Raw genomic sequence first — 11263 nt, forward strand, 5'->3', positions numbered from 1 at the left:
CAGGTCATGGGTGTGATGTTGAGTGAGAAGTGAAGCTAGAAGTGGCTTTATTTTGTCTGCACGGGTAGACACACGGGTGTGTGTCTAGACCGTGTATGACTCACGGTCAGGTACATGGGCGTGTAGTTAGGCCGTGTGTCCCCTGCACCTAAATTTTGAGAAACAGCATGCTCAGAATTGAGCACACGGGCATAGACATGGGCGTGTGTCTCAGCCGTGTGTGATGCACTGCCAAGAACATGGGCGTGTGTCTTGGTCGTGTGGAACCTGCACCTAATTTCGAATTAAATTAATTAACCACATGGCCTAGCACACGGGCGTGTGGCATGGTCGTGTGCACAAGTCAGAGAATTACACGGGGTCAAACACGGCCTCCAGCACGGGCGTGTCCTATGATCACACGGGCGTGTCCCTTGGACCACACGGATGTGTGAGCCCTGCACCTTGGAAATTTTTTGTAAATTCGCGAAAAATTCTTAAAGGTCCCGATTACCTCTCGACTCGATTCTACTGCTCTTATTGGACCTCGAGGGTCTATTTAAGGGACGTTAAGAATGATTTCAGAATTTGAATAGCAACTTGCATGATTTATCTCTAAATGTTTTTGAAAGTTTCGAAAATGCTCTGAAACCCTATTCCGACGACGGATGTGGGTTAGGGGTGTTACACTACCACACGATCATGCCTCTCTTGTAGGGTAATTTATCAATTTTCACACTACCTGGACACACGGCAGTGTAACCCTTTCACACGAGCTTAGCCTTCTCACACGATCTTGGCCACATGGCTGTGTGACCCTGTTTTACAGTTTTTCCCAAAATTTTATGAATTGTTCAGAGTCCTTGTATTATCCCCAAATTATTTTTTTTAGATTTCATACACTTAATTGAGTCCTTGATATTGTGATCACGCTGGAATCTATGGTTTAATTATTGAATCAATTTTGTAAATGCATGATATGAGAATGATACATGCTTATTGTCATTGAATCTTTGACAAATTGTTGTTGTTATTTCGCGAATATATTATTGATTGCATGTTCAACATGCCTACTGTTATTGTTTAACTAAATACATGTTAAGCATGTCTATTGCTACTGTTGAACTAAATACATGTTAAACATGTCTATTGTTTCTATATTGTACTGTTGCTATCATGCCATATTACATTGCATGGGGTAGGACGATTGAAAGGAGGAAGTATTGGCAGTTTAATAATCTGCAACACTGGTGGTTTATCCACAACCTATTTGCAGCTTGTCTGCAAACTTTTAACTAAAAATACTAGTGGTTCATCCACAAACTAGAGTGTTATCGGATGGATCAGTTTTGAGTAACTTTTATTATGGAGTGTACTGAAGTATGGGTAGGACCTTTCCCATTTTTTTTTTTTGACATTTATAAGCATGCTCAAATGAACAATCAAATTCTACTTTGCTATACGATTGCGATTATTCTGAGAACTATTATTTTGTATGCTTTGTTTACTATTCTGCATCGGTTTACTTATGATCGGACTCACATTGAGCTTCTTAAGCTCACCCCCTTAATTTCTATCTTATAGACAACCCACCAGGTTAGGGCCCGGACTCGACATCCGGAAAGTCTCGACTCGGATTAATCTTTTTTTATTAAAAAGTATTTAAGTTTTATAAATTTTTTTATTGATTTATTAGAACTGTGCATAAAAGTTAAGCTTTGGGTTATTTTGGCATGCATAACATATAATTCGATATTAGGATGTTTTGAATTAATTATGCACGACATTTAGTTCTCATTAAAACTATGATAAATATTACTTTTCTACAATATGATATGTAAATGAGGTTTGAAATATCTATATCTATATATATATATATATATATATATATATATATATATATAAAACAAGAATTCAACTTTTACAAAACAACCATTAAAATCAATTGGTTTTGTAATTAAATTGTACCTTTTGGAAACACACTAAATTTTTTTTTTCAAAAATTAAAGCAAGTGTTTTAGACAACTATTTTTAAACTCTAACAGTTTTGCTAGGTTATCTCGGTAGTCAATGTAATCTTTTAAATTCGATCTTAACATTTAGGTCGGATTTGAGAGGTTACAAAACAAATAAATTCATTTTTAGAATTTTGAAAACTTCGATACACAAATTTCTTCTACAAATTCCTCACCGAAACACAATTATGGATGAATTTTAAAATTTTGAAGATTTTAAAATGGGAGTACTGTGCTACCAATTTTAATTACTTAGCTTGGATAAATAATTGTTTTAAGAAAATTAGTTTCTTAGATTTTTATGAATTAAAAATAATTATAAAAGAACAATTATATTAAAAATAAATCATAAAAATATTTAATATGCATATCATTATATTTATAAAATTTTATATTTTTAATAAAATAAAATTTATAAAAATATATATTAGAATTAAATAAAACGATTTTTGAAGTTTTAGTATTTATCTTGGACAATGTTTATTAAATGAAATGAAATATTAAGGAATTTTAAAAACCACTATTTAGGTGGAATTTGAAAAGAAAAATTAAGCTACTAAAATTCTATCTAGAAATTACTATAAAATTACTAGAAATTTCAAATTCTTCAAAATTTTATCAAAATAAGTAAGGGTGCCTTTGTTTGGAAGTAAAATATTTTCTGGAAAAACTTTTCAGTCTTTTCTAGTGTTTGTTCGGCTGAAAATATTTCTCTAATGTAAAATCTTTTACAAAACACGGTAAATGAGATTAGTATTTAAGGAAAAATGTCTTACACAGATTAAAGACATTTTCCAGAAAATCTTCCTCCCCTCTCACCATATTCTTTCTCCTTCTTTCGTTTTCATCTTCCTTCCCCTTCTTCATCCGTTCTGTCAGTTTTTTATGCTTTTTATTTTCTGTATTTCAAGCGATGTGTTGATTGCAAAAATGTAGGGAAGTCTTTTGGCTCTGTTTCATGCTCGATTTGACTCGAAACGGTTACTGATAATGGGGATCGGTCGTGGGCTAAGCTTCAATGTGGGCATCAATTTCATTTGATGCATTGGCCTGAGAGCTCTGGTTTTGGTGATGCAACTGATCCGCCTTTGAAGTCTGGGAGTGAGCATAGGCAGTTTCTGAATCGCTTCAAGAAGGTATGGAAGGCCATGGAAGGCCTAGTCGATTCTGGTTTAGTTCGAGCTATCGGTGTTAGCACTTTCGGTGTTCAGCAGATCAAAGAATTGCTTAAATTCGCAAAAATCGTACCTGTTGCTAATCAGGTATAATAGATTTTCACGCATTTTTTAACTTTACATTTGTTACAGTCTTCGATCTTTTTGTAGATTTGTTGAGAACTTTACCGTGAAATTGAAGGAATGCTTACATATTTGTCCATATGTTGATTGATGTGTAGTCATTGGAATAATTGTTGGTGACTCAAATGTGGAATTTGCTAGCATGAATCTATGAACTTTTGCTTGCATTCATTTAATTTGAGATGATTTCTAAGTTCTCTTTTTGATCCAAATCTATTTGCCTGGCTAAGAACAGGGAGTTGGTAAGCTCCAGTCCTTTCTACAATGTTCGAATGCGAGTCCGCAACATTTGAGGCAAACTTTACTAGTTGATGGACTTAGAATATTTGTTTATGTTGTAGTTGATGCACATCATTTTGTTTGTCACTTCGATTTCGTAATACTTTTCCAGATATTGACCTTTATTGTTCTTGTTGATTGCTTTCTGTTTTCTGAATCCCATATCTGGAAAAATTCATTGAGTTATACAACTAATTCATATTTTTTTATAGGTGGAGTTGCATCCTTTTTGGAGGCAAGATGAGTGGTGAAGTTCTGCCAAATGAAGTGTATCCATGTATCGGCTCATACACCTTTGGGAGTAACTACTTCAAGTCCTGAAGTGTCCGATAGTGGATCAGGTGGGGATGATGAACCCGGAACTTCTCGGATTTCATTTCGGAGGTCTAGATCAGTACATGGACCGATGCTAAAATTAATAGTTGTTGGAGAGATAGCAGATAGGCACAAAAAGACACCTGAGCAGCTATACCTTTTATTAACAATATCATCTCTAGTTTTACTTTATTTATCATTCTACCTTCCGTTTCCTGTGTTTCTTTGGACCTAAAATAGGCTAATGAACGACTTCAAATTTGTTGACAGTATGTTGACCTCATTCATTGATGTAAAATATCAACCTATTGATCCTGATAACTGACAAATTATTTTATCCCTTACTTTGTTGTCGGATTTATGGGATCATTTCTGAATGTCAAAATGATATAAGGTGGAAGGTACAATAATAAACACAATCGAACTATTTTAGATTATTACCGGTGTCTAAAGTGCATGAGTATATAATGAATGCTTACGGATACAAAATTTAGATGCATCCGGCTTAGGGTCTACTTGAACATTGAGCTATTCACTGACCTGACACAAGAGCTCGGTTAGAGCTTGTGTTTATCATTTATCAAAACTAAGTCTATACTTTTAGCAGAAACAAAACTGAGAAGAGTTGGGAATATCAGTATCTTTTGTGGGAGAAAAAAAATCCATATTGTAGGATTCACTTATATGCATCAATGTGTCAGACTTTATGAAACAATTTAAGACTAGTTGCCATTTCACAACAAAAGTAAAGGAGGGGCTTCCTTACCCAACTCTTCCCCGTATGCTTATGGTTAAATTTGTTAAATCTCTAGGTCTTGTATGGCCAACTACTTTCTAGTAGCTGAATTTAGATCTTTCAGATGCTATAACCTTGCATTGAGCAAAGTGGACAAAAGACTCACAGAACTAACACAAAGCTTGAACATTGGAGAAAAAGAGTTGCATTCAACTTTGTCCCAACAAAATAACACCATATAATAAGGGAAGCCTACAACTGATTAAAGTTATCTGTGCAAGGAACAGCCTTATGCTTTTATGAGTATATATGTTTGTATTGTCATGATTGGGCTGTAATAGATGTGTTTGGAAGTGCGATGAGATGTGCAGCAGGATTGGCCCAAGGATTTTTTTCTTTTAACATCAGCATGATGGTTGGCATGGGATATCTTATGTATTTAAAGCTTCATATGTATAGTGCATGGTTTTTTCTTATCAAATAACTTGCAACTACAAGAATCCAAATTTGTGGGTTATTTAGCATGTCTGTCATTTTCGGAGCATTTAGAATCACGATCATTTATGGTAGAGCAAATGTTGATCATAACAACCATTTTTATTAGAACTATGTTACTTGGACTCTAAGTTCGATGTGGGTATGTTAATTTTTCTCAGTTTGTCCATGTATTTGAAAGATTTTTGGAGGGTTGTATCTCCATATCGATGTCTGAATATGTTCTGGACATGTCCGTTCGCTTTGCTTGTTTGCAGGTAATTCTACGGTGGGGGTTTCAAAGAGGAACCAGTGTTCTACCATGTAGCCTAAAACCCGACAGGATAAAGCAAAACATTGACATATTTAACTGGTCTCTGTCAGATGATGAATGGAACCGCTTGAATCGGATTGAACCATATGTTTGTTTATATGGAGATGGTCCTTTGAACAATCTCTCCGGTCGAGGCTTCATGTTTGGTAGTGGTCCTCTTCAAGCTGTTCGAGAAATGGAAGATGACGCTAAATTCAATGCCTAATATGTTGTGAGCATGTTGTTTTAAGGATAATGTCCCGGTTTTGCATTCAATCATGTCATTGCTAGGTTATAATATTTGCTGTTGCGTCGCCATCATTAGCATAGCTTTGAATTTGTTGACGATGGATAGAAAGTCAAAGAGAAGAACATTGTAATTGATCTGTAGTTGCAGGTTTTACTTTTTATATGAACAAATGGTGTTTCATATATATGTCTGCAAACGTGTTTTGTTTGAAAAACATCATTTGTGCTCTTCTTCTTAGCTTCATGAATGCACAAATCAATTAAAACTCAGAGCCATTTATTTGCTTGAAATAGCCATCTTCATTGGTGGAGAAAATTCCATTGTAATGCTATAATCTTTCTTTGCATTTATTGTTTTCTCTACAAGGTGTAGGCTTATTGATGTTCTGGGCATTGTTTAGGTAAGTTTTCATGCACTGGCGTAACATGGACATGCATGCCCCCATTTAAGTGCATTTGTCATATATCTTTTCTGTTCTCTTGCAAAATATTGTTTATGTGATCCAACATTCGAGGTCATGCATAAGTTATTAGCTCTATATAGTCAAACAAATGGTTTTCTTTCTGATTTTCTGTTCCTCTTTATAAAGTTACATTTGTTAGAGTTTTTGAACACTTTATCCAGATGAAGTATGAAGCTCTATCTAAATCTAGAGCAACAATGCAATAAATTCGGATGAAGAATGAACAATGCAATAATTGAGTATTATTATATATTTAATTTGATTTATTTATTTATAAATAAATTATTGCAATATATGTAAAAATAATTTAAAATATAAATTTATTAATATATAAATTTATTAATATATGTAAAAATAGATTTTTGGAAAATATTTTCGAAAATCATCAAACAATGTAAAATATTTTACACAGATTCATACAAACACCAGAAAAGTAAATCATTTTCAGAAAAATAAATCATTTTTCAGAAATCATTTTCCGAAAAATATTTTATTGACAAACAAACGGAACCTAAATTCACTTTTAGAATATTAAAAACTTTGATTCAAATGAAATCATTCATTCAAATCTCTTGTCCAAACACACCTATAGAGAATTTAAAAAATATCCGTATTTTTTAGACGGTTGGATACCAAAACTACCTTTATTTTGATCACCTAATTTTTAAAGGCTTTCATTTTGGTTACCGAATGACTTCAAAAAATATTCAATGATCAAAATAAAAGTGACATAGATGTTGAATGACCAAAACGGAAGTGTAAACATGATGTAGACATGATTTGGCATGTACAATCAACCGTTTGTTAAAGATTTAATGCTTAAGTGATTAAAATGAAAACACTCTAAAAATTAAGTGACAAAATTGCAATAATTTCTTTTAGAGGATCAAAATGAAAACGCAAAGTTAGATGACCAACTGCATAATTTAGTCATTTTAGAATGCGAATAAAATAAATTTGCACGCCCACCCCATGTTCGTATAAATTACTAGTAGAAAGCAGAAATAATGAAAATCCTTTTCTTTTCCAGAAAATGAAATTCTTCTTAATAGCAGGAATAATCATCTGCTAATTTACAACTCTTTCCTTGCATTCTTCTCTCTCCATATGGCCATTTAGTTTAAAGTTCAATCTTTAGAGATTCCAAAGTGATGTAGAAAGTGCAAGCAATCAGAATCTCAAGTTATGATAAATTGCAGTCAAAGCAACCCTTGGAAACTGGCATTTAAAGAAGATGAAGCATTCAATCCATCTTTGTATCTTCAAAGTCAGTTTATTTGAGATAAAACTTAAGTTAAATAAAAAAAAAAAAAAACCATTTCCCAGAACACTCTCAAATCTATCTTCAGATTAATCAGTACTCCAAGCTCTACATTTTACTATTTATTAAGCATGTTGAACAAGAATATAAATGCAAGTACAAGGATAGTAAAAAAAATGGAACATGAAAAGGTCCAAAAATTTGATATGGAACCCTTTGGATAATTGATGAATAGTTCTATGCAGCTTATATTGAATCAAATTATTGTATTACCTTTGCTTTTATTCCATGGCTTGTAGTAGATCACAAGAAATTTTATGCACCTGAACCATGTATGTCTATGGAAGAGTTGGAGAATCATCTTCAGCATAGTATGAGCTGCTAAAACCCTTCTTGCTCGAGTTTTTGATGAAACAACAACAAATTCATCTTCATCAGTATTCCCAAGAAATGCTATTTTCTTGTTAGAACTCGATAAATATTAGCTGATAGCATAACAATGGACATGAAAATGGTAATCGAACACCAAACGATTTGGCAAGGGTGGTTATGGTGTATCCAATATTGATTGACATTCACCATCCGAGGCTTCCATAGTGTACGATCTGCAACTGAAATAGAAAACCGTACTCATCATGGAATCCATGAGCACCACAAACGAATACATTATTACCAACAGAGGCCCTTCCCAGATCCTAGAAGACCCATCTCCATCACTTAATACTTTTACTCTATGTTCAAACAACCCTTCCACAAATGCTAAACCAATTGTAGAGCCAAGAAATATCAAGAGACCAACTTGAGTCTGCCCCTTGATAAGAACACCGGCCCGAAGCATTGCCTGCGGTCCCGAAACTTCCTCCAACACGCAGATTACAATCCCGATATTGCAAACAACAATGGCATACGCGAAGACAACCGAGAACACTAGCCCCATCATTATCACCACGTACACAATCAAGTCAGGTGTAAAGCCAACAACAGAAAGTAAGCTACATGCCACAACAAGGAAAACAAAGAAAGTGGTCACACAAGCAACAATAACCATACACATCCACATATATGTGCAAATGAGCCGCCTCCAAAACTTTAGGATTATCGTGAAAAACTTTGAAGCATCGGCCGGTTTCCTTGAGTAGGTACAATCTACACAATAAACCACCGCAGCCTTGGATAACAAAGACAATGTGATGAACAAAGGGAAGCACATTGCGGAGGAAACAGCCGACTCGGCGAACCTTTGTGACGACTGTTGGATGAAAGGCTTCAATGGGAGTCCACAGGTTTTGGCAACTAACAAAAGCCTAACAGTTAATCTCTTCACAATGGAATGATCAACTAACAAATTAGACATAAAGACCGCAGATACAGGGCAAATTAACAAAACTGCAATGATAAAAAAACTGGACGAATTGTACCGTAAAATCCTAACAGTTTCTCTTAAGATCTCTAATGCATTCATCGAATGGAATTGGTAGTTATCATCACTAACATCATAGGATGATTCTAGCTCAAAACTTTCTTCATGGGTTTCCTTAGATCCTTCTTTCTCTAAATGATCTGATCTCATTCGTACGCTACCAGGTTCCATTTTCGTTAATCAAAACCCAGAAAAGATATCGACCCCAGCAGCTAAATAAACACAGGAAATTATATAAAACAGAAGTGTAAATCAGATCTGAAAGTGCTTGACCCACCTTTGTAATCCCCGAGAAGTTCACGAAGAAAACACAGTGAAAGTGAAAAGCATGAAGATTGTGGGATTGGAGGGAAATTCTCGAGTGTTAAAAAAAAAAAAGTCTTTTATGGAAGAAGAAGAAAAGAAAGATTGGTTATTAAAAAAAAAAAACGTACGAATTTGGATGTTATAGCATTGACATCGCAAAACAAAGGGAATGTCTGAAGAAGTTAGCTGCCATTTTTTGAGGTGCTATGCCATCGTGCCGGCGTTCGTTAGTCTGTAACGGATTGAAAATGGGCTTTGCTTTTTTGTGTTTCGGGGTTTTCAAGATTGGGAAATAGTTGTCAACACTGGACATGGAGGAAATCAAATTCAACAGGTGACTGCCATTTTTGGAATTTCCGGCCAAAATCTTTTACAAAATTGGGATTTTCTTTATAAAAACCAATTGGGCTTTTGATTGATTAAACTAGGATAAACTACACTATACTCATTTTAAAATAGAATTTATTTTATTTTAATTATTTTAATTTAACCACTTTAATTAAATAGGCTCACGTGGTTAACTCATTGAGAGTAATTGAATTTTAGGATCTCTATATATTAAACTTTGATCAAATTAAGAAGATTTTGGTTCCCAGTGCTGCTGACAAAAATTAAGGCGTCTAAAAGCTGGAAGCTCGACTTGAAGAAGTGTACACCTGCGCAGCTCAAAACCATCCAAGGTGAAGAAGCTTCTTCAACATTTGCACACACACACACACACACACACACACATGCATATCTCATTGCCTGATCTGCTTAATGAAAGCATGGATGAAGTCAAGTAATTGTTATGAGAATGATGATTAATACAGATTTCAGGACGTAATACTTAAGTTCCCTAAATAGAGCTGCAGTGGAGATGGGTACGTGGGGGAGTTTGGGTGGCTTTGACTCTGCCTCAGGTGAGGATAAGTGATAGGAGGCTTGAAGATGCTATATGGTGATGGTTGTTGTTAAGCAGTAGGAAAAAAAAAAAAGAGAGAGAAGTCCCAAAATATATATATATATATCACCTTTCTATTATTCAATGGGTTAATGTCTCACCATAGTAATTCATTAATGAATTATTAAAATTTGTAAAGACAATGATTACTTCGAATAAGAGTAACTAAAATAGGAGGGTTTTATATAAATAATATAAAAAATTAATTAATTATGAAAATAAATTGGAGGACAAATTATTTATGAAAATATGTTGGTTGTTACAGTACCCGTTGGTGCAGCCTGATACATTTTGGCGGTACCACCCTCTCTTTTTAGCCAATCATTATGTTATCATGTGTTTTAAAGAAAAACATAATTTTTTATTGGTACATCCATTGTGTCACGTAACATTGATACATATTTTTCTAAAATATCCATGAAAATATGAGTATACATGGTGAAATAAAACAAAAAAAATAATTTTTTAATGGAGTCACCAATCTGTCAGGAAGCATGATGAATTTAAAAAAAAAACAGTGTTACACAAAAAGTTGAGACAAGAAAAAAATATTTTTTAATGGGTGCCATCGGTGTGTCAAGCAACACCAATGAATTTAAAAAAGAAAACGGTGTCCAAAAAAAGTTGAGACAGTAAAAAAATATTTTTTAATTTGTGTCGTTGGTGTATCAGGTGGCACCACTGATAATTTTAAAATAAAAATTATTTTTTAATGGGTGCTACTGATGTATCAGGCAACACTAATAATTTTAAAAAATATACATTTTTTAATAGGTGTCGTTGGTGTGTTTGGCGACACCATTGATAATTTTAAAAAATATATTTTATATGAGTGTCGTCGGTGTGTCAAATGACGCTTGTACATTTAAAAAAAAAAGGCTATTAGGGGAAAAAAAAAGGAAAATCGAAAAAAATAATTTATTAGTGGTGCTGCTAACATGTTAGGTGACACTAATAGTTCCGCGATACCATCAAATGTTACCAACTAGTATTTATACCCAACCCCCCAACCAATTCGGTAGAAGTTTTGGGTTTCTGTTTAAGTTTTTTGTTTGAGTTGAAGTTTTTGCTTTCTGTTAAAGAGAAGAAAAAAGAATGGAAAGATTTATGTTTAGTAGAAAGGGAGAAAGCAGAAAACAAAAGAAGAAAGATTTGTGTTTTAGAGTTCAAAAATCAAGTTCGAGTTTATAAAGTTAGTTTGTAATTATTTG

General features: G+C 33.9%; 1 protein-coding gene and 1 pseudogene across 1 annotated transcript; one reads left to right on the forward strand and one right to left on the reverse strand.

Annotated features, from left to right (window-relative positions):
- Nucleotides 1–2656: 2656 nt before the first annotated feature.
- On the forward strand, nt 2657–4323 carry LOC108462575 (uncharacterized; annotated as a pseudogene).
- A 3117-nt stretch (nt 4324–7440) lies between these two features.
- On the reverse strand, nt 7441–9566 carry LOC108461960 (uncharacterized). The gene is made up of 2 exons (XM_017761956.2): nt 9238–9566; nt 7441–9015 (listed from the first exon to the last, which is right to left on the reverse strand). Exon 2 carries the CDS (start codon nt 8972–8974, stop codon nt 7931–7933), a length of 1044 nt encoding a protein of 347 aa, XP_017617445.1. The 5' UTR covers nt 8975–9015; nt 9238–9566; the 3' UTR covers nt 7441–7930.
- Between the last annotated feature and the right edge of the window lie 1697 nt (nt 9567–11263).

The sequence above is a fragment of the Gossypium arboreum genome, chromosome 13 (genome assembly GCF_025698485.1).
Source record: "Gossypium arboreum isolate Shixiya-1 chromosome 13, ASM2569848v2, whole genome shotgun sequence".
NCBI lineage: Eukaryota > Viridiplantae > Streptophyta > Magnoliopsida > Malvales > Malvaceae > Gossypium > Gossypium arboreum.

Coding starts and splice junctions, on each gene's coding strand:
- LOC108461960 (XM_017761956.2), bottom strand. CDS start 8,974: ATGGAACCTGGTAGCGTACGAATGAGATCAGATCATTTAGAGAAAGAA.